Source organism: Trachinotus anak, unplaced genomic scaffold (assembly GCF_046630095.1).
Source record: "Trachinotus anak isolate AG129_WGS33_773 ecotype Australia unplaced genomic scaffold, CSIRO_AGI_Tana_v1 ptg000015l, whole genome shotgun sequence".
In the NCBI taxonomy this organism is placed as follows: Eukaryota; Metazoa; Chordata; class Actinopteri; order Carangiformes; family Carangidae; genus Trachinotus; species Trachinotus anak.
In genome coordinates this window covers 16,911,906-16,935,000 of record NW_027273866.1, presented here as the reverse complement: position 1 = coordinate 16,935,000, position 23,095 = coordinate 16,911,906, and the positions used below count along the sequence as shown (strand labels likewise).

Genomic DNA, 23,095 nt, shown 5'->3' with positions numbered 1-23,095 from the left:
TGTCTAAATGTTCACTCCACAGCAGATGTTCACTGAGCCAACGCCACCACCTTCACTGGAGTTTTTACACTGTGTTTCTGTCTGGTGGGTGTGGTCGCTGTCTGAGATCAGCATCACCACCTTTATCTCATAGGAGCTCGGATAAAGACTTTGATCCACAGTCTGACTTCTGACTGGGTGGTTGTAAAGAAATCAAACGACTGTGTATATAAAAGCTTCTACTGATGCTCCTGAAGTCATTTATTCATTGATGTTACTCAGCAAATGAATCGTCACTTAATTTCTCCCTCATTATCAGACTTCCTGAACCCTGGTAAGTGGCACATGGCCCCCTCCACCGAGAAGTAACTAGACCAACAAACCACAGAAACTAAACTCTTTGCTTCCATAAGAGAGTTTCATGTGTTCACACGTCGCTCATGACATTAACAGGTACGAGGTCGGAGCCTCTTCTTGCTGCACTACTGTGTATATTGTGTCAGTGGTTTCAGAGCTCACCTCAAAGTCGATGTGTCCCCAGCGATGAGCCATGGAGGACAGGGTGACCACCCGTCCTCCCCCCGCCTCCTTCAGCCTCTCCAGCAGCAGGCAGGTCAGCAGGAAGTGGCCAAGGTGGTTCACCCCGAACTCGATGCCGAAACCGTCCTCCGTCCGCCCGTCAGCCACCAGACCTGCAGGACGGACGCAGACTCTCTGTTATACACCTTCCTCATCAAAACTCTATCCCAGTGGGTTTTTGACATGTACAAATATTACCACAAAATTACTAATTAAATTAGTTAAGATGAAAAGGTAAAAAATTTAATTAAAATAAAATAAAATTACAAATTTAATTACATTTTATTTCAAATCAAACTAAAAATAAATTAAAAACAAAGCCATATTATGAATTAAAGGTTATTAATTCATTCCATAAATTAAACAAAAATAACATTATTGTGACTGTGATTCTATGAGCTACGTATTATATGAACTATCATATAAAATAAAAAATAAGGAGAAATTAAATCAAAATACTTTCTAAAAATAATGATAAACCATTTATATAAATATTATTATTAAAATACATCTAATTATAAACATGAAATAAATAACTAATGTTAATAAATCTGTTAAATTGAAAAAATATTAAAGAATAAAAGATAAATATGATAAATCAAATTACAAAAACGTATTGAATGTGAAATGTATGAATTAAATATGAAATACTGCTAAATAAGAAGCTGGGATGCTGGTGATTCTGTGGCTGTCGAGAGAAAAGACATCTGGGCATGAAAGGATTATTGAACTGGTCCAACAGGCCCCTGACCTCCCGGGCCCCTGGGCCTGTGCCTCTATATGAAGGGACTGTGTTCTCAGTTAAAAGACACAAATTCTTATGTCACGAAACTCTTATGACTGTTCGTGTGTCTTTCAGTCTGGGGCCCTTGCTCCTGTGAAGGAGGGGTGGGGGCCTTTCCCTCGTTGTGCCCGGGGGCCCATTGTCTCATAATCCGTCCATGCATTCAAGGCTTTCCTTTATCTCGAGACGCCTTTGTCACTCTGAGCATTTTGTTTTGTCAAACTCAGGTGAGCTGCTCATGATCCAGTCACGGCTGCATTCCTGACCAGGTGCGCCACAGTCACACCTGCATGACACAGGTACACCTGTGCTCCAGAGCTCCAGAGCTCCAGCCGTTCCCCGTCCTGTTACACTCTCCTCTGGTCCTCAAGGTGTTCTTTCTCTTTATCAACCTGCTGCTGATCCAGACAACAAACACGTCGGCTTCCTAACGAAGATAAAAAACTAATAACTGATCTGGTTTTTGTTGTCACCTCCTGGAACCAGGTCCAGCTGCCCTCCATTCACCGTCTCCTGGGTGACTTTGACCGGGATGACTGAGGATTCTGAGCGTCCTGGGTGTTCCACACATCTACCTTTGCCACTGTAATCTTGGGTTTTGATTTTAAACCTTTTTAGTTGGAACAAATATTGATTAACAGCTTATACTCACTGATGATTTATGCGCTTCACATCTGACTGAACCTTTGATGTAACAGATTTAATTTGTTCTTCTATAATGTGTTTCTCTATTTTCCATAGAGGCATGCTTTGTCCCTGAGACAGTGTTTTTCAGCTCTGCTCTGATTGGAGAATTGGATCTCACCAACTTCTGTCTGTCAACACTCGTCTCAAACAGCCCAAACTCACACAGTGTAAAAGGACGTTGAGTTCACCTGAAGTCTTGTTCGGATTCAGATCTGCTTCTCATGATGTAATGATGTGTGTATTTGTGTGTACCAGCGTTGTTGATGAGCAGATCCAGCCTGGACTCAGTTTTCAGGAAAGCTTCAGCGAAGCAGCGGACGGACTTCAGGCTGGCCAGGTCCAAGTGCATGTAGAGAACGTCAGTACTTCCTGTCTCCTGCAAAATAAGATTATTGTCGGGTGAAAACGATGTTGGATATTCACTATAACAAGACATGGACAGATAAACATAATACATCAGACTGAATAGAAGAGATTGGATATATACAGTTAAATCCCTTCACCTACAGCTGATTACGCTCCAATTCCTTTCATTAATCCACAACTCATTTACTCCTTGTAGTAAACTTCAGCTCATTTCTAGGGCTTTGTGTTGAACTGTATTCAGTGCTTACTTTTGACCAAACACTTCAACTACTTTCATTGCTTACATTTAAGAGGAGAGACCCAAATCACAATTGATCACAATTTAGGTTCCACTTCAGCTGCTTTCAGCACTTACATTTTAACTGGAAATGACTTTTTACAGTGCTTACATTTTATTTAACACTTCAACTGCTTTCATTGCTTACATTTAAGAGGAGAGACCCAAATTCCAATTCATGAAAAGTTCCAATTCAGCTGCTTTCAGTATTTACATTTCAACATTAAATTTACTTTTCACTGACACTTTCTGTCAGTGCATCGACTCGTTATAGTTCAGCTCTTTACACTGCTTACATTTTAACATTTCAACTGCTTTCACTGTTTATACTGAACAACAGTCAGTTCCTTTCAGTGATTACATACCACACTTCACTTACATTACAGTTGGAATTTCCCCACCTGCTTGTAAACATGTAAAGCTCATTTCAGTGCTTAAATTTTACCAAGCAGCTCAACTACTTTCATTGCAGACACATCAACCTTCAGCTATAACACTTTTATTTACACTTCAACTTCTTTCAGTGCTCACATTTCAGCAAATGTTGAGCACTTTGAGCCCCTTCACTCACATCTTTTCCAGCACACTTCATTTCCCCTCTCCTCACCAACTCTTCAACTCCCTTCAGTTGATAAAGAAACTCAAAGCTGTTATATACAACTATCCACTTAAAAAGCTGTTCTGTTGTGTAAGAAACAGTGGAAACACCCGGTCCTACGGTGGCCCTGACAGCTCAACTCACTGCAACTTAACAAAACACACGGAAACGGACAGAGCACAAACAAATTCAGAAAAAATCTTCATCAATTTGACAACAACTGTGCTGCAAATCCTCTCAACACAACCAAAGTGAGTATTTGCAGCGTGTTTGTGCATTTGGTTGTTTTGTCTGTTTGCATGTGTTTTGTTAACTTGCAGGAGGAATAAAGAATAAAGTTTTTTAGTTTTGAGGGAAATCAACCAGCAGGATCTGACACAACCCTCCACTCTGTTTCTTCCCTCCTACCTGTTGTATATCTGCTATGGCGGCCTCGGCTTTGCCCCGGTTTCGGCAGGCCAGGATCACTCTGGCTCCCCTCCGGGCCAGGTGCAGCGCTGTGGCTTTACCGATGCCGGTGTTCCCTCCTGCAACAAGGACACAAACTGTCAGCACGCTGTAGAACTGGACACAGGAAGTTAGTGGAACCAACTCATCGTTTCTCATCAGCTCAGGGTGAATGATTAAGTTTTTAATTTCAAGTTAATTCAACTGCGAATGGTTTTAATTTTCAGACCTTATGGACATGAGCTGAGGTGAACGAATGAACTTCATTCATGTACGACACAGACGTCATAACAGGACATTAATGACAGAGAATCACTAAAAGTTTGGTATGTTCCCTGTGAGATCAGCATCACGGTGACGCAGGAGCCTGCTGCTCAGGATTCAAACACCACAGCAGATGCAGATGTTTGCTGCTGGAGCACTGTTACAGATATTCATTCATGAATTCTGCCTTTACAAACACGTTTACGAGCATCCTGGGTAATGCAGTCGTGTGAAGCTACACTTCAGTGTTCTCTGAAGTGTAGAGGAAGATGATGAACACACACAGCTCCATTAAAGCTACACACACTGAAATGAAAGATCAAACACTGTAGGTTCTGTCACAGATGTTTATGGAATATTTAAGAATTAAAAACCTCATTACACATCCACACTGCAGCATTAGTTCACTGGCTGTTTGCTGTCAGTCATGTGTACAGCACAGATTAATACTTTCTTTGAGAACTCCAGTGGGTCCTGGATGTAAGTTAAAGGCTCAAAGGTCAGTTTAAACCCCTGCATCTCTAACACTGGACCTCCGTCAGTTAAAAACCAGGGGGTGTGACAGAGATCGTTCCTACAAAACAGCCAATAATAATCTACGAAGTCTGCTGATTCTTCCTGTTGTAGTTATCTGTTTATTTGCTGAACTGTTTCCTCACTGAAAGCTTGTTAATGTTTCAGTACAACACCCCAACACTCATCAGTGGGAGGTTTCAGGGCCAATGTGAGGGGCCATGGAGGGGCCTCCCCCTGGGCTGCACCATGGGAACCACCTCTGTGGACAGAGCTTTGTCCTGATTGGCTGAAGGATGACGTTTTTCTTTCTAAGACCGTCAGCTCGTTCTCTCCCTGGGTCCAGACCATGGATGTATTATACATGGATGTATTATACATGGATGTATTATACATGGATGTATTATAAGACCTGGACACCGCTCAGCCTCGCAGCAGCTGTTTCCAGGGGCCACTCGTGGTATTGCAGTGAAAAACCCCCCAGCGGCCCAAAAAGCATTTTTCCCATAGAGCGCAACAGTAAAAGAGAGGCCTGTAAAACTGTTAACAGGACACCTCCAGCTGTGCACACAGCCCAATATCAGTCTTTCTCTTCTACATTTTTAAGCCATGGGGTTTTAATCTGTGTAAAAGTTTTTCAAAGCTTTTCTCTGAGTGACGTCACCACTGTGTACGTGCACTCTATCCGCGGTCCCGCTGTGTCGGGAACGAGCATGGTTGCTAGGTTACTGCTAGCGTCGTCAGGACGAGAACAAGTTAATGAAAAGTGAATAAACAACAAAGGCGAGTTTTCTTCTACACAAACCAAGGCTCATTGATTTGTGATTTATTGTCGCATTTATTCGTCACTTCTTACACTTTTTTTCAGGAATGTTGTTATGAATCGATATATTCTCATCACTGGATTCAGACGCCGCCATGATTGTTCTTCCTCCGTCAGTTTCTTCAGGTGTTTTAATTTCAGTCCCTGAGCTTCTGTGATAGTTTGTGTGATGTGTGAGCAGCAGAGTCTCCTCCTGACTGCAGGTCACCACCTGTCATCAACAACCACCGCCTCAGTATTTATAGATGAGCGACCTTCACTGTGTCAGCGGGTTCAACTAGAACTGAGTCCGGCCTGGACGCAGCGTCCTCCGGGTCAGCAGCGGGGGCCTGAGCCGCTGCAGCCCGCGGCCCCTCTCTGTCCCTGAGGGAGGAACCGGCCTCATCACCGCCTCTACCTCCCTCAGTGTGAGCTCAGTGTACAGTAAATGTTCAGAGGCATTCTTCATTTAAATTACATCTTTATAAAAAAAAATGTTGATATATTTTTCATTTTCAAATCAAATATCTGTGAAACAGTGAAACATAGAAAGAGCAGTGACGGGACATAAAGCTTCACTACAGCCCTGCAGTTCTTTAAAGAAGACATGTCGTATAAATCTGCTGCTCAATGACAGAAAGTAAACGTAACAACTTTATCTGATGAGTTGTAGTTTTCTGTCACATGCAGCATCAATATCTTAAAATTGCCTAAAAGACAATTTAAACGTAATATTTCTGCCTGGTTATGATTATTTTAAATGTTGATCCAGTGTGACTTCCGGCTCTGAAGCTTCAGCCTGAATGTTGTTGCTGTATAATCCGTGTTTCAGGCCCCGGGCCGGTCTACTGCGCAGTCTCTATGGGCCGCATAACGCGGAAGTAACCCGGAAGCCAGAAACTTTTTCGGCGTATGCGCCAGAAGAGCAGCTTGTATTGACCTGAATGGCGCCATTTTTAGATCCGTCCTCCGTCTGCAGCTGATTTGCAGGGAGGCGGAGGACACTGGTCCAGTCTGCTGGTACTGATCTGAGTCAAAGCCACAGAACAGCTCTACAGCTCAGCTACAGCCCCCCCGCAGCCAGCGACCCTTGACCCCGGTCGGCGGGACTGAGGCTCACCTGTGATGATGGCGGTCTTCCCGGCCACCGCCGCGTTTCCTCTGCATTTGGCTCTTCTGAAGAGCGTGTGTGTGAGGACGACGTACCCGGCCAGCAGCCCCCCCGCCAGCAGCCCCCCGGACAGCGGCCCCCCCGCCAGCAGCCCCCCGGACAGCAGCCCCCCCGCCAGCAGCAGCAGGTGGAACATGGCTCCTCACGGCGGCGCGGAGACTCGCGGACTGAGCCAGCAGCCTCACCTGCAGCGGCTCACCTGTCGGAGCGGTTCCTCCCGCCGGGGGGGCTGAGTCACCGCCCGGTCCGGTCCGACCGGCTGCTCTGACGTTCACCTGAAACTCTCTGCTGTTGTTTGACCTTTCACCCACTGAACCCCACTGAGACTAGTCCTAACACTGAACTTCCTGCCAAAGCCTTCAAAATAAAACCCCTGTTTTTTATATTTATAAAAAGGTTATTAAAACGCCAAACTGGGGGTTAAAACACATACACATTTTTGATTTCTCCCTAAAAATCACAGTTTGTCTCTTAAAGTGTCTGATACTGAGTTTGTGGTGAACCTGCTGTGAACAGGGGAAGTGTGTTAATCCACTCAACACTTTTCACACTAAGACAGAACCATACATGCTGATAAACATGATGTAATGAATGTATTGTTACCTTAGATCTTTATTTGTGCATGAAAAAGTTTTATTTCACTCAACTGGAAGAAAACATTTTGCCAAAGTTTATTCATTTAAAAAAACACAGGAAATGATTGTGACATTATTCAACACAGTGTTGGTACATTTACTTAAGCACAGTTTTAAGGTACTTTTACTTCTACTCTGTTACATATTCTGTATTCATTTGTATGTGAAAACACAACAATATCAATGATTATTATCAATCAGTATTTGTCAAAATTGTGTTCAAGGACACTCAGACTTTTTAGTTTTCAGTAACTTGCTGAACTTTAATGAGTGGTTCAGGTGTAAGAAAGCACGTTACATTCCAGTAGCTTAGACCTGCTGTTGTCATCATAAGTCTGAGTCTCATATTTATTAAGACAGAAACATTGTGGAATAAAAACGAAGCTCAGATTTCACCTTTGGCCTTAGGACAGACCACAGAAGCTCTCGCTGAGCTCCCACAGCTTCTTGGCCACGGCGCCGTCTCTCGCCTTGGACTCCATGTTGAGCACTGGGGCACATTGGGAGAAGTAGTGGCCGCTGAGGTGCTCGATGCCTTGCTCCAGGGCACAGTGGAGAGTGGTCTGAGCTCCAGACTCGGCATCCACAAAGAAGAGGAAGATGATGGGATTCAAGAAGAGCCTCCACCAGAAGCCGGAGTATCGACCGATCTCTGTCTTAATGGCTCCTGGAGAGAGAAGAGAGCCAGAGTTTAACTGACAACTGAATTTATATGGAATCGAAGAAGAAAGAGATGAAATATAAGAAAAGACAAAGAGAAAAATACTCCTCTTGAGTCTGAGCTGTGACTCACAAAATCAAATTCTTAGGTTATTAACTATGAGATGCCGAGATAGAAAGTTGAAATTGTATTTAATGTTGAGTGTTTCTGAAACTGCTGCTTTCACCACCACCACAACTAAAAGAACTAGAATTAACACGTCGGTGGTTTTTCCCTCCGCCGGCCGGTCCAGCTGCAGTTAATTAGCATGTGAATTCTCCAGTTATGGCAAAAAGTGGGTTTTCAGAGGGGCCCACTGTTCCAAAATGACTGCCTGTGCAAAGTAGTGTTAAAGGAAAAAGAGGATGTTTGTGCAGAGTTTTCCACTAACAAGGCAGCTACACACCATCCACACTCATCTGTCATGAGTCTGTGGTGAGCCTCAGACGCCGTCACGGACACAATAGGATGCTCTTAAGTACTGAGCCCATGAAATGCCTTGAATTAGAAATGTATACTATATATAGACGGGCTTAATCCCTCCACCCCCTCTTTCTTTTTTTGGTTTTCACATAAACCCTGAGAATCCAGAAAAAAGAAAACTGAACGTAACTTTATTTAACATCTTAACATTAAGTCACTTAGTGTCTTTGTAGTGCGGCTTGAGTTGTCTCTTCAGGTTTGTGTTTTCCTTCCCAGTGATTTTACAGTGACAGAGTTTTTAATTACTATAAACTAATTTTTTCACTTTGTGGCATTAAAATCAAAAGCCCGGTCACCCTCTGTGCCAGCAGGGATCCATCAGAGGATCTCAGTGGTCGAGAGGGCACACACCAGCTGAGTAATCAGAGGGTTGTCAGGAGCAAGGCCATCCAGGGCCTGAGAGGTGAGCGGTGGATAAATGGACGGAGCCTGCTGATACCTGAGTAAAGTGCACTGCAGCAGCCGAGATAAAAGCTGATCAGCAGCTGATAAGAAGGACTTTGTTTTACAGATTATCTTGAGCTGGAAGAAACAAGACTGAACAACATGTTTGACTGGTAGGTCAAACGTTCGAGATAAAACAAAAATAACTCCAGTCAAAGCTGTGATCACAGAATTTTGACTTTAAAAGTTTTGATCCAGGTTCGATCTAATAGTTTTTTTCTTGTGTTCTGTTTTCTTTTCTCGGCAGAAACGGGTTTCCATGACAACACTAAACAACCTGTGATAGAAAGCTGCATGCAAACATTTAAGAGCAGTGATGTGAAATAAAGCTGCTGTCCACTGACCAGGGTGGAGGCTGTAGCAGGTGACGTCACTGCCCTGCAGTCTCTTGGCGAGCTCGTAGGTGAAGAGGATGTTGCACAGTTTGCTGTGGCAGTATTTCTGGAAGAGCTGGTAGTCGCTGCTGCCCAAAGCCAAATCCCTGTGAGTCGTCAGACAGTTGAAATCCACCTTCCCGAACGAGTAGGCTTTGGAGGCCACGGTCACCACGCGGCTCGGCCCGCTCGCCTTCAGCCGGTCCAGGAGCAACACCGTCAGCAGGAAGTGACCCAGGTGATTGACGCCAAAGATCATCCCGAAACCTTCCTCCGTCTTTCCACCGTTCATCAGACCTGAAGACAGAAACACCAGGAAGTCATTGGTCCAGAATCCAAGAAAAACTCTTTAAAATTAGTTTCAAAGGATTTTAAGAAATCCCAGATATTCGTCTCTCCCAGAGTTAGATGATGCATCCAGTACAGAGATTAGCCTAGCTTAGCATAAAGAATGCAGGAATGAGAATATCAGGGCCCGTATTTATCAAACTGCCATAAACATAAATGTAAAAATCCCCCATTTAAGCATAAAAACTATTTATCAAACTTTTAAATGTCTGTTAGAGCCAAGAATTGCCTCTGTCCGATAGCAATAAAAATATTATTATTAATAATAATAATATACTTAAGAAGAGGATTATATTATATTTTCGCGGCGAATGAACATTCAGTCTTTTTAAAGTTATTTTTGGGCATTGTTTGCCTTTATTTTGAAAGCCACAGGAAGAGGGCGACAGGATGACATGTAGCACAGAGCCACAGGTCAGACTCAAACCTGGGCCGCTGCTACTGTACATTGAGCCTGAATAACAGAGGCCTGACCTGCGTTGTTGATGAGGAGGTCAAGCCTGGACTCGGAGCGGAGGAAGTTCTCCACAAAGGACCGGACAGACTTCAGACTGCCCAGGTCCAGCTGCATGAAGATCACCTGGTTGTTCCCCGTCTCCTGATCACATGGCACGACGAGAGGACGTTAGAAAACATTACAACAGTTTCCTCCATTTCCCTGTGCTTTCCAATCACTACATGGTTTTCCAGCTGTTATAATGTTCAAAGATGAGTGTTGTTTTTTATCAACTTTGTTGTTTTTATACAATAAAAATGCTCAAACTAACACTGGTATACAGAAAAGTGCAGATTCAGTTGGCATGTATAGCTGTGTATCATCACTGTAACGATGAAAGCAAACCCTATTATCACCAGGTAACAACATGCTGTATATATACAGGATGTATTTCTACAGAAGAGAAGAGGACTTAGGACGGAGCCTCCAGGTACAAGTCAGACATATGATTAACAACACAAAGTTTTGGGTGATGATCATTAGTGAACTACAATAAACACAAGAACCTCATTGTAAATGAATGGGATACATTCTCTCTACAGTCACAAGCTCTTGTTTGTCTTTACCTGGACAATTTCCTGGATGGCCGCCTCAGCTCGCCCTCGGTCCCGGCATGCTAGGATCACCCTGGCCCCCCTCCTGGCCAGGTCCATCGCCGTGGTCTTGCCGATGCCGGTGTTGGCTCCTGGAGAACAGGAGCAGAATCGTGGAGGGTACATTCTTAGTAGCCAAGCCATTGTTCTGCACATGGCAAAGTCAACCTATCAGTGTGGTCTTAAAACTATTAAATAGCTTGCTATTAATTCTTGTCTGCATATTCCTTGCTATTGAACTAATTAGCAAAATCAGGTAATACACAGTGATTTTGAGACGGGCTGCTTTCCTCTCGGCAGCTGCAATACTTCCTCCTTCTTATCCTGTACAGGGAGCCTCGTCTGCAGGCTGTCAACTCACCGGTGACGATGGCAGTTTTCCCGTTTAACTTTGCTGTAGCTTTACATCTGGGCAGCTTGAGAACAGTCATGTGGAGAAGAAAATAAACTCCGACTGACAGAGCTCCGAGCAGCAGCAGCTCCTGCATCATCCTGTCTTCTAATACACCAAACTACAGACGTAATGAACAAAACATGCACTGACACACACAGTCCACACACACACACACACACACACACACTGAGGCAGCTGACAGGCTGTTATGCAACAGTTATCGGCTGTACCAGCAGCTCCACGCCCTTTCTGCTCCACAGCCAGCCTCAGTGCTCTGGTCCTGATTATAACTCAATGTTACATCAGTTTCATGTCTCAGTGAAGATCTTGCACCAGAACTGTGCTGAGAAACTGGACGGGTCACAGTTTACAGGCTGAGGTTTGAGTCCTAGGAACTCCAGTGAGGCAGGAAGGGCGTGGTTTCACTCTCAAGAACAAGAGCCTGTGATGAAGCCTCTGTCACATGTGGGGAAAGTGAGAGTAGAATAGAAATGCATTTATTCAGAGTGACTGTCCTCAGCTGCTAATGTTGATATGATCAGTAATATATTTGATATGAATCATTGCATCACTGGGTCACAGGTCGGTCACAGTCAGAGACGCTGTATGGAGGCGGGATGCTTGAAGCCAAACTACAGCACCACCTGGGGGCTGATTACTCCCGACAGTTTTGGTTTCTGACAATGTTATTGAGCTCTAAGTATTAGTATTAGTCAGCTCCTTCATATTAATGTCAGAGGGGAGGAAATGTTGGATCTCTGTAAGTTATAGGGAAATCACAGGGTTGGGTTTAAAGCAACGCTAACAGAGATGCTAGCAGAGTAAAAGCAGCTGTTTGTGAGAGTTCAGCCGGAGTCTGACTGACACACAGTCAGACACACAACCCTAACCCTGACACAGTTGGATCTGTTCATTGTGTGACCTGGTTCACATGTATTATCATCAACTCTCAGCACCTGAACCTGTGTGAACCACAAACATTAAAGCTTTAGCTACAGGCTAAACAAGCTAGCACCTGAAGCACACATGCTAACAGGTTAACACAGGCTCGTGATGAAACGACCAGTCAGCAGCAGCAGAGACTCACACGTTTCACAGGTAAAGGCAACCTGCAGCGGTGACGTCACCTCGTGGTGCGTTCACAGCGCAACCGACAGCAGCCAATTCAAACCACTGTGGTCCATAAACTACCCACCATTCAAACATCAACATGACCCTGAACACAACTTTCCCCGAAAATAGCAGAATGTTGAAATTATTTTCCAGGACATTTTATTTTTCAGTGACTGGAGAACAGGTCAACTGTTTCCCAGGTTTTCCAGGACATGTGGGAACCCTGGCTGAGCAGAGATTTTTTTCTTTTGTTGATCGAGTTTCAAGGTCCAAAATTAATTTAACTTCATTTTAGAAATTGGAACCACTTACTGATGGAGCGCCGTTTATGGAGGATGTATGACATATAGTTAATGGTTACCAAAGCGTTTCAGATCAGCTATTAGACTATAATACGTTTTGTGTTGCCAGGTTGTGGAAAATCCTCCTCCAGCTTGACACAAACTCTGTTTATGTGTAAATATATGAATGGATCGACCACAACAACCACAGCTGTAAATGTTAATCATCATGATGTTTTTCACATGATGCAACAACTGGTGAATTGAAGTTGCTCTTATTGTTCATTATAACTGATCTATGAGGCATTAGTTGCAGCTGATGACCCTCGGAGAGGGGCGCTGGGTTCAGGCCGATCTGAGAACAGTCACAAACTGGGCTCCGTGTCAGGGAGGAAGGAGACCGGAGCTGGAGCCACTGTGGAAGCGGTGGCTCCAGCTCGGCCTCCTCAGTTCTTCCAGAAGTGCGGGTTCTGGGCCATCCTCCTCTGGAAGTTCTCATACCACCTGAGGAGGCAGCTGGACGGGACGAAGGTCTCGGTGGGGTTCGGCGTCATCTGCGCCTGTGTCACCGCGAAGGAGGAGGCGAAGTTGAACAGACTGTCCAGCATCTTCTGCGTGAACTGCAGGAACGAGTCCACGGCGGACACGGCGGCGCCGGACACCGGGGTCTGCTGGGCCAGCTGGTCCAGAGCCTCCACCGACACCCCGACCTGAGCCACCGAGGGGGACGAGGAGGAGGCCACGGTGCCGAAGGGGTGCGCCCCGCCCTCGCCGGCCTTCAGCCCGGAGATCTTGAAGATGGCGCTGGGCTTGTCGTTGGTGATGAAGCCGAGCAGCTGCCACACCGGGCCGCCGCTCGCCGGGTCCGGGAAGGAGAAGTAGACGGCACCGCCCATACCGGCGGGAAACGGCACGGTGCCCAGCATGAACACCACCACGTGGTTCACGGTCTCATAGTCCGGCAGGTTGAACACGAACTTGTCCGAGGCGACCTGCACCGCGTCCGTCTGCACCAGCCTGCCGGCGACCACACACCCGAACATCCCGCCGCCCGCTGGCCGTTAGCCGTTAGCTGCAGTTAGCCCGCTAGCTGGTCTGACGACAGCCAGGTCAGGTCAGCTTCTTCCCCGCCGGGAGACAGAGGAGCGAGTCGTGCCGCCGCTGGCGCCGAGCGCGGAGGCAGCTGCTGCGGTGGAAAGTTCTAGCGCCGCCGCTCGTGTCAGTCCGGCCCGCGGCTGCTGCTCGGCTATCGATTCAGCAGACTAGCCGGAAGGTTGTAGCTCTTCCACGGGATTGACGAGCAAATCTTTCTCTCACGTGATCACCCTGTGCACTTTTATCGACGAGTTTGTCAGAAAAACCTCAAGTGCAGCCAACGGTAACTTCTAGCCCGTCACGTGTGCAATAAGTAAATGTGGTGAAGTCAGCGCGGGTCTGCTGTCGGCAGTGTTCGATGACTCGGTAATCTACTTATAGTCCCACCCGAGCAATTACATTAGCGTCAGTTAGACCGGAAGTGAGACGTATTTATTAGCAAATTAAAACAAAATATTTCGAGTGAAAATGTCTTCACAGATAATATTTTGACTTTAAAAACAAATAAAAACAAAATATGGATGAGGCCTTCTAAAAATTACATTTGAAGTAAAAGTATTTTGCATAGCAACTGTAATAAAATATAGCACAATAAAATAAACATATTTTGCAATACTAATCCAGAGTCATTTATTTACTAGAATTACGATATTTACATTAAAGCAAAAACGCTTTTTGTTATATTCACGTTGTTGTAATGTCTTTACCTTCAACGCACTGCCTTTTAGCTGTGGTCATTGTTCTCTGTCAAATGTAGTGGATAGTACTGCATAATGACTCGTTTGAGGAGTCCTCAAATCTGCTTATGTCTTTATGTACTTTATTTGGTATTTTTTTAAAACATTGTTAAATATTGGTGTAATAGTAAAATATGCAAATATGTTTGAATGCAAAATAATGCACCTTATGCACTGGGCTGTGGAATAATGTATTTATGTTTGTTGTACATTTCAATTAAAAAGAAATACCACAAAGTTATAGTTGGATGTTAATAAGTACAGATGGTGATATTTGATATAAGTGGCTGAAAACGTAGTGGCATCTTTACTACAGGAAAGAAACATTTTTCCCCAACAGAAATTTTGATCTGCCTCAGCCTGTCTTTTCGTTTTAACAGATTGTTTCATTTTGTTGATTAGAAATCAGCCTGGTCTCGCGGTTGTACACACTGTAAAATTCATCGAATTGTTAAATTGATTAAAACTTTGTCTGCGCAGATTTTATAAACGAACTGGTCTGTTTTATTTTGGAAAACAGTGACCGGATGTGCACTCAGTCCGTTTCCGTTGACTTGACCCTCGGTTGAACCGCCGGGAGCTCAGCTGTTTGTCCGGAGACATTTGCAGCATCAAAATAAACGGAGGAACTTTCTGCCGGTGACCGTCTGGACCGACGCCTTCCTGCGCGGATTAACCGCTTTGAGCGGACTCTTAGCAGGTAACCGTTTCGTGTTTGTCCGGGTTTGTGTGTAAACTTTTGCCCGTTGGCTAACCGGGTTAGCTAACCGGGTTAGCCACCCGATGCTAGCAGCGGAGCCTGTTATTCTGCAGTTCGTTTTCCTTCCCAGCAGCTGCTGTTAGCACAGTGTGCTACTGCCTGAAAGAGGAGACTTCACATGTTAGTCTGGTTCATTAAAAGTTAACACGATGGTCCGGGTCCAGGCTGGAGTCGGGGTCCAGGCTGGAGTCGGGGTCCAGGCTGGAGTCCGGGTCCAGGCTGGAGTCGGGGTCCAGGCTGGGGTCAGGATGCAGGACTTGAAGAGTCTGGTTTTATCTGTGTGTCTGTTTTTTAACTGATATCTGATCCACTGCTTATCGATAATGTTCCCTAACTAAGGTGGATTAAGTTATTGAAACGATTTCACTTTTAAAAAAATATATAATTGTCCCAGTTCATCAAATGAAAATATTCTTAATTTCTTCAACATGATTTTCAAATTTTTCAAATTGAACCTGACACTGTTGGAACCTGAGAAATAAACCCACTGATTGGGTTTAAATCCGGTTTGAATGATGATGTAAACATCCTGAAAACCTTGGTTATGTTGTGACCTCCGGTGGTTTAATTTCTCACTTCGCTGCGGTGACGTACAAGTGTACTCAGGGCACGTCTCAGTACGGTGTGACATCACTGGTGGGTGTGGCTACAGTTGTAACAAGGTCATCCAGAACCTGACTGTCAGAATGACCCTGTGCATCCAGCAATAAACGCTCAGTGAGCCCTAACAAGCTGAGCACAAAGAAACACGTGTCACTCATGAGTCGAGCTCAGCCTGGGTGTTTGTACCTGCAGCTTTGAAAAATGCTCTTTCTTTATGTGTAGTTTCTATTTCCAGCGGGTGAATGATGTGTGGACGAGCGTTTTTGTCGCTGTGTCTCCTCAGATCTGGTTGTGAACGAAGCTCCAGTGCAGAGCTGGAAAGATTTGTCTATTTTAGGGATTGACTGATCAGCTGTTCCTGTCCTGAAGCTGAGTCTGAAGCCTGTGCTGTCTGATCGCTTCAGGGTCCGGAGCCACGGAGTCAGAGATGCTGTGGCATCAGAGACACTTGACAGAGGAACTGTACTGAAGGTGGACGTGTCACATCATGACCCAAATCTAATCTCAGTGTTGGTTCTGATATTGATCAGAACAGTGGATCAATGCATCATTTTTCAAGGTAAAAAAGTGAAACAGGTATTTTCTGACTCCAGCCTCCGAACTGGACCACGTGACCGAATGATTAATTGCAGGGGGTGCACGGTGGTGCGGTGGTTAGAGGTGTCGCCTCACAGCAAGAAGGCTCTGGGTTTGATCCTGTCTGGGGCCTATTTGTGTGGAGCTTGCACGTTGGGTTGGTTGTTGACTCTAAATTGCCTGTAGAAAAAGAAGAAGCTGAATGTGAGCGTGCCTGGTTGTGGCTGGGTTGCACCCGCCCTTAGGATTAGCTATGAACCATATTCTCCAGATGTAAAGGAACACGAGTGTCTGTTACGCCAGCAGCAATCACATCTTCATTTTTATATTTTTTTCAGTGAAAATGCAAAAATCCCAATATCTGCCAAAATAGTCACAATATATTTTTTTGCATCTAGTTCAGCCATATTTTAATCTTTTATTTTAAGCCAATATGTCAAAAATTCAGTTTCCAGTTTTCTAATGTGAAGATTTGCTGCTTTTCCACAGTAAACTGAAGATGTTTGGTTTTCAGCTGTTGGTCAGACTGAACAAGGCTTTTGCAGACGTCACACTTTTTTTATTATTTTACATAAAATACATAAAAATCAATAAACTGTAGTAGGAAGCAGTGCGATGTCCTGTGATTATGATTCTTTTATAAAATCAGGTCATGAACACAGTTTATGAAGAGCTCAGTGTTTGTGCTGAGACATTCAGCTCTGCAGGAGAGAGTCTACTTTAAGTACTGGGTGTTATTTTTTCCCCGTGTCTCTGCCAACTGTGTGTGTGTGTGTGTGTGTGTGTGTGTGTTTGAGGAGTGCGTGTTAATGGAGGAGACAAAGTTGTGCTCTTGAATAATTTATGAGCTTCTCTCTCTTTGTGCGTCTCGGATATTCCTCCAGCGTCTCCTCTTCCCCTCCTGTTCCGGTCCGATCTGCTCTGTTAGCCCTGAATGGGACACAAAGACGGGACAGTTCGGTCCAAAAGCACTGGAGGTCCCTCAATAGAGCTCCCAGCTCCTTTAGCAGCAGCTATAACAGGTTATATCTGTTATATATCAGGTCAACTTTGTCTCCCAGTCAGGTTCTTCCCACAAAAAAACACGTGAACGCAGCACTGTTGTCCGGTTCCCCTCACTGGCGCCTGAACGCAGCACAGACACTAATCAGTGACACTCAGATGAAGGAAAGAGACGCTGGGTTTTTCAGCAGGCAGGGAATATTTTAACATCACAGACCTGCTCAGAGCTGAGCTGAGCTTCCTGCTGCAGTCCTGCACCTGTCCAACAGCTCAGGTGAGAGCTTGAGTTTAGTGTGGGGACTGATTTTAACCAGAGTCCTTGAGGATCTCAGAGACCACGTGTGCAGGGTCGGGGAGTCCTGAGAGATGCTCTCTCTGCATAAGTGTGATCGTCAGTCTGTAAAATCAACAGAACCAAAATCTGTTTGTTTTAACAGGATTTAGGAGAATGGCAGAGCAGGAGAGAGGACTTGTCCCTCACTGAGAAGAAGAGGAAGAGGAGGAGGAGGAGGAGGCTGCTGGACTTTCAGGATGGAGCGAGCTCACAGCCTCCTGCTGAACGAGGAGGTGTGCAGTCAGCTGGGTGAACATCAGAGGGCAGAGTTCATCTTCGAATGGCTGAACCACCTGAAGAAGCTCCTCCCAGCCAGCGACAGGGTGAGAGCTGCAGCAGCCCCGACGGCCTCTACGGAGGCCTGGAGAGGACATGTGTGTTTATCAGTCCACCTGATGAAACCATCTGACACTGTGTCTGACTGTTTGTCTCTGACTGTTTGTTTCTGACTGTTTGTTTCTGACTGCTTCACAGTGTGTGATATTTGATCAGCTGGACTTTTCTCTTCACCTGTTCAGGTCGATATCAAACACAACCAGCGGCGTCTGGTCGACCAGCTGTCGGGCGTTCTGATTGGCTCCCCCGGTCCTCCGACCCGCTGGCTGCTGGCCCACTGTTTGGCTCTGCTGTATCGGCTGGGAGACCCCGTACCTTCCAGCTTATTGGTGGAGAGGTGCAATGACATCATACGCAGCAAAGACGACTCTCCGTCAGGCCTCCCCACCCGGCTGTAAGTCAGGCTGCGTTCATGTCTGATGGGAAAAATGGGAAAACAGAGCTTTCAAGTTAAAGTACTTACTACAAAAAGCTTTATTAATCAGACTGTAGGAGTCAGACATTTCTCTCAGATTCTGCCAATAAAAGGAAGGAGCTTTGCTTTAGGTCCCAACTCTACAGATCAATGTTGTGATGTTGTGTTTGTGCGTTTCAGGGCAGCCGTCGCGTGTCTTGGCGCTCTGTATGAGCAGCTGGGTCGGATGCTCGTCGGCTCCTTCAGAGACACTCTGACCAACCTGCTGAAGGCCATGAAGAGCGCCGAGGTATGTCCTCCTCTAAATGTCCTCCTCTAAACGTCTCGTGTGAACTTCAGGAGCAGAATAACTCAGATCTGTGGAGCTTTAAGACAGAAGCTGCTCAGGTTGATAATTAAAGGTTAAAAAGGAAATCAGCAGTGAAGCAAGTGAAACAGCAGATCGAACATTTAAATAACCGAATAACATAAATTAATGGTTTGTTTTACAATGAAAGTGAAAATGTACAAGAATTTTTAAATGACTGAATTAACGTTATTTAGATATTTGATCCAAACAATGCAGCTAAAGTGCTTTATAATGAAAAAAAGACTCAGCTGTTTGTCACACGCTCTGTTAAAAACATATGTTTGTAGCTGTGGTTTGAAAGTGTCGGATATTTAATGGCAGATGGCTCCAAGAACAGTGAGAGAAGCAGCTGTGGAGGATCTGAGGGTTCTGTTCAGATACAGGGAGCCGGTGGAGGCTGCGTCGAACAGGAGTGATGTGTTCTCTCAGTTTAGGTCTTGTTAAAGCCCGGGCAGCAGCAGCAGCTTCCTGCATGTCTGTAACTTAGCAACAGCTGTACACAGAACATCACAGTCGTCATGTCGACGAGAAACAGAAGTGAGAACAAGCTTCTCAGCATCTGGCTCAGTAGAGGTCTCAAATGACAAAAAGCAGTTTGAAAAGTTAAAATAATTCTTAAAATATTAACCTTTCCTGTGTTTTTTAAATTTACCTTTTTTCCAAGTTTCAAACCTTTAAGAAGCAGCAACTGTAAAATGACCTGTCCTTGTCCAGTTTAGTGAAGATGATGAGTATCTATGTTCTGACAGCATCGTCTTCGAGTTTGCATCATTTAAGTTTCCATGACAACATGTCATTTGCTGAATCAGTCATAACTCCAGCTTATGATTCGTGTTGAGCAGTGAGGCTGTTTGAACACCAGGTTGTTTCTGTGTAAAAGCTGTTATTTCATATGATCCTGATTCATAAAATCCTGTCAGAAGTTCTGTGTCTGCTAATTAATCAGTTACATCCTATAGTTTCAGAAAATGTAATAAACTAAAAGCTGTGTTTTTATCAGTTGAATGAGTCGTAAATGAGTTAACCCCTCACCCGCCTCCTCTCTCAGTCTCAGGGTCGCTATGAGATCATGTTGAACGTGGAGAAGATCCTGCGAGGTTTAGGGGTCAGTGCCGTGCCGTGTCACCGTGACGTCTACAAGGCGGCGAGGACCTGTCTGACGGACCGATCCATGGCCGTGCGCTGCGCCGCCACCAAGGTACAGTCTCCTCTGACATCACATCCTCCCGCAGGGGGGTAATCCATCACAGTCTGTGATTAGGAATTTTTTCTTCTTGGTGCATTCAAGGCCCCTTCGACATAATGATGATCATTCAGAGCTGCCTGCAGGACGGCAACATGTTTACTGTCAGAGTCGTGGAGCGACCAGCTTCTGTCTCGAATCCCTTCACTTTTCCTTGTGTCTTAGCTCCTCCCACTGAAGACGTGAGGAGAGATGCAAGGAAAAGATGTAAGGAGACAGGACATCAAATCAAATCAGGATGTACCCGCGTGTAGAGAAGCTAACAGCTGCTGTGTGCGTCTCTGTCAGTGTTTGCTGGAGCTGCAGAGGGAGGCGGTGTTCCTGTGGACCAGTGAGCTGGAGAACGTGGCCACTCTGTGCTTCAGAGCCTTCGAAGGATCCAACTACAACGTCCGAGTGTCTGTGTCCAAGCTGCTGGGAACTCTGCTGGCTGCTGCTGTGGAGCCCAGGCAGCCGACTGGTACGACCAGAGGGGGGCGCAGGACTGTCACAGCCCGGGGGAGGGAGAAGGGATCAACACAGCTGCACTGAAAGGAAATTAAATAATTCACAGTTTCCTCTTCACACATCTGATGTGTATGAAAGAGTCAGACAAAAAAGATTTCCCTTAAAGTCTGAGTTAATATTTCCTTTAAATAAAAACAGTTACAAAAACACCCTTAACTCTTCTAAGTGTTTGAAGATTTCCCCTTAGCTTAGTCTTAAACTTCAGGAATCACTTTAGTTAAACTGTTGAACAAAAGACCTTAGGAAAAAGACTTTAAGGAAACATTAGGGAGAAGACTTAAGGGTGTTTTGTGCAACTGTTTTTTATTTTAAGGAAACTTTAACTCAGACTAAGTTAATTCGTAAGTTGTTTTATGCAACTTGCCGTCAGATGAACAGGGAAGTTCCTGTAGGTCTCCATGGAAACAGTAGAATTTTACTGCTGTAAAACCTTTTTCACTGCTGTGAATTTCTTCACTTTTTTTCCTTAACTAAGGAAACGTTTAAGAGATTCTGCACAATACCCTTAAGTATGGAAATATTTTTTATCCCAATATCTCGAGATAACAATGTCTTCCATACTTCACTGGTGTTTTGTGTGACCAGCGTCTGATGTTGAACATTACTCTGGGAGTCCAGTACAAAGAGAGGTTAGCCTAGCTTAGCACAAAGACTGGAGGCAGGGGGCGTCTAGTGTGTGTTGATTGTTGTTGTGATTGGTCAGTTTAATGAAAGTAGATTGAGTCCACCCTCAGTGACGGTCAGTTATTCAGTTCATTAGTTACCTGCAGCTTCACTTCAAGACTTCAAGAAAAGGTCAAATGTGAACATGTCAGATTTTTTTTAGAGAACATGGTGGACGTAGACCCCGACGTAGAGTCTCCTCCAGATGGTTAATGACTCGTGACCTTTGACTTTTTCACAGCAGCTCCCAGACAGGGTGGGCGGGGTCGCAGCTCTCTGGAGGAGGTGATGGATTTGTTGACGGCGGGCTTCCTGCGGGGCGGGGCCGGCTTCTTCCGAGCCAGCGGAGACATGTTGAAAGGGACCAGCTCCGTCAGCAAGGACATCCGCATTGGAGTCACACAGGTGGGTGATGGTTCGTTCACCTGAGGAGCAGATTCAGCTGAGCAGACTCAGATCTCACCGCCCCCTCCGCCTCTTCCTCAGGCCTGCGTGGTCTTCGTCTCCATCCTGGGAGGCTCCTGGCTGGAGGCGAACCTCCCGGCCTTCCTGTCTCTGCTGATGGAGCTGGCGTCCCACGGCAGAGCCACCCAGACCCCGGGCGACGCTGTGGTGACCCGCCGCTGCGTGTCCTTCATCCTGAGGAGCACCCTGGGGTCCCTGCTGGGGGAGAAGGCTCAGACCAACGCTGCCAAACAGCTGTGCTTCGCTGTGGCCTCACAGAAACGAGCCATCGGTGGGGGTGGGGGGGTGGGGGGTGGGGGGGTGGGGGGGTAGATAAACAAGATAAAATGAGTTTGAACAGGAAACTCAGATTTGTTCATTTGAAGCTGTAGAGCTTCAGTGTTAACTCTGTGTGTGTGTGTGTGTGTGTGTGTAGACGCCGCTCTGACTGATGGGAACGTGGAGACCAGAGTTTCGTCTGCAGACGTCTCAGCCAGTCAGCACGTGTTGGTCTGCTGCCTCCTGGAACTGGGAGGACTCATTCAGGGACTGGGATCCACTGCCGCCCCCCTCCTCACTGACAGCAGCACAGGTCTGACACACACACACACACACACACACACACACACACACACACACACACACACACACACACACACACACACACACACACACACACACACAGACTATAGATCGTCTTTCTGTTGTATTAATTCAAAGGAGAAGATGCATCATCATCATCCTCATGGATGTTAAAGTCCACTTATTGTCATTGTTGATTGATCTACAGATTGATCTTGATAATTAACTGTTTTGTCTATAAAATGACTCAAAGATTCAATAATTGATCAAATACAACAAAGAAAATTCATAAAATCTTCACATTTCAGGAGCTAAAAACAGAAAGTTTGGTTCTTATTGAAACAACAGGTTCAGGTTCGGTCAAAGTTTTGAACTTCAGTGAGGATGTTGGTTCCATGTTTGTCTTTTTAACGGTGTGTGGAGGTTTTATGGCTGACGACCCTGCTCTGTTTATTTCTCATGATTCATGTTCCCGACAAGTTTCTCACTGTTGTGCTGTGAGTTGATGCTGACGCTCCAAAATATTCCAAAATCTGCTCTGTGAATGTTTTATAACAGAGAACATATAATGATAATAATAACAACAATGTAACTGTTTCTTTTACATGGAAATGATTTGTTTTATGCATTTAGTTCATTTCTTTATTTAGTTAGTGCTCTGTATGGATGATTTAGTATTAGTGAGATCTGTAAGATTAATGTCTCTGTCTTCATGCTGAACTGAAAAACATCATTAGAAGCTTCTGACCTGTACACGGTTTTTACTGCAGAGTTGTTTTTCTAGACATTATAATTATATACTGAACATAGTGTGTGTGTGTGTGTGTATATATATACAGCCCTCCTGGACACAGTGATCTCCGTCCTCCTCCACCCCGCCTCCTCGGCTCGACTGGCCGCCGCCTGGTGCCTGCGCTGTGTTGCCATGGCAATGCCGTCCCAGTGCTCCTCGCTGCTGGACCGCTGTGCAGAGCGGCTGGTGGCGCTGAAGTCGTCGCCCGAAGCTGCGGCCGGGTACGGAGCCGCTGTCGCCGCCCTAGTGGCCTCGGTGCAGCACTGCCCCCTGGGAATACCACACACCAAGGGCAAGGTGGGTGAAACGCACCAACGTCATGTGACAT

At 45.4% G+C, this 23,095-nt stretch overlaps 4 protein-coding genes across 10 annotated transcripts in view; 1 reads left to right on the top strand and 3 right to left on the bottom strand.

The window, feature by feature from the left end:
• Positions 1-6,603, bottom strand: part of LOC139633350 (dehydrogenase/reductase SDR family member 13-like) — an 8,399-nt gene extending 1,796 nt beyond the window's left edge. Inside the window, exons 1-4 of the mRNA XM_071498953.1 lie at positions 6,417-6,603; positions 3,679-3,797; positions 2,282-2,405; positions 499-671 (exon numbers count right to left, since the gene is read on the bottom strand). Coding sequence (XP_071355054.1) covers positions 499-671; positions 2,282-2,405; positions 3,679-3,797; positions 6,417-6,603 — 603 coding nt within the window. The remainder of the gene's footprint in view (positions 1-498; positions 672-2,281; positions 2,406-3,678; positions 3,798-6,416) is intronic.
• Positions 6,604-7,114: 511 nt separating this feature from the next.
• LOC139633430 (dehydrogenase/reductase SDR family member 13-like) lies at positions 7,115-13,378 on the bottom strand. Its single transcript, XM_071499123.1, has 5 exons — positions 10,902-13,378; positions 10,514-10,632; positions 9,926-10,049; positions 9,074-9,400; positions 7,115-7,769 (listed from the first exon to the last, which is right to left on the bottom strand). The coding sequence occupies exons 1-5, from the start codon at positions 11,029-11,031 to the stop codon at positions 7,507-7,509; spliced, it is 963 nt and encodes a 320-aa protein (XP_071355224.1). The 5' UTR covers positions 11,032-13,378; the 3' UTR covers positions 7,115-7,506.
• Positions 12,190-13,371, bottom strand: hikeshi (heat shock protein nuclear import factor hikeshi). The gene has a single exon (XM_071499124.1). It carries the CDS (start codon positions 13,369-13,371, stop codon positions 12,775-12,777), a length of 597 nt encoding a protein of 198 aa, XP_071355225.1. The 3' UTR covers positions 12,190-12,774.
• A 537-nt stretch (positions 13,379-13,915) lies between the features above and the next one.
• The window catches only part of heatr5a (HEAT repeat containing 5a), a 29,336-nt gene continuing 20,156 nt past the window's right edge, over positions 13,916-23,095 (top strand). For 4 of the 7 annotated variants that reach the window (XM_071499117.1, XM_071499114.1, XM_071499116.1 and 1 more), the window contains exons 1-10: positions 13,916-14,860; positions 17,539-17,758; positions 17,954-18,165; positions 18,367-18,475; positions 19,584-19,733; positions 20,067-20,238; positions 21,190-21,353; positions 21,435-21,684; positions 21,829-21,984; positions 22,814-23,064. In XM_071499117.1, coding sequence (XP_071355218.1) covers positions 17,633-17,758; positions 17,954-18,165; positions 18,367-18,475; positions 19,584-19,733; positions 20,067-20,238; positions 21,190-21,353; positions 21,435-21,684; positions 21,829-21,984; positions 22,814-23,064 — 1,590 coding nt within the window. In that variant the 5' untranslated portion in view covers positions 13,916-14,860; positions 17,539-17,632. The remainder of the gene's footprint in view (positions 14,861-17,538; positions 17,759-17,953; positions 18,166-18,366; positions 18,476-19,583; positions 19,734-20,066; positions 20,239-21,189; positions 21,354-21,434; positions 21,685-21,828; positions 21,985-22,813; positions 23,065-23,095) is intronic. The other 3 variants (XM_071499118.1, XM_071499115.1, XM_071499113.1) reach the window with 1 other exon arrangement.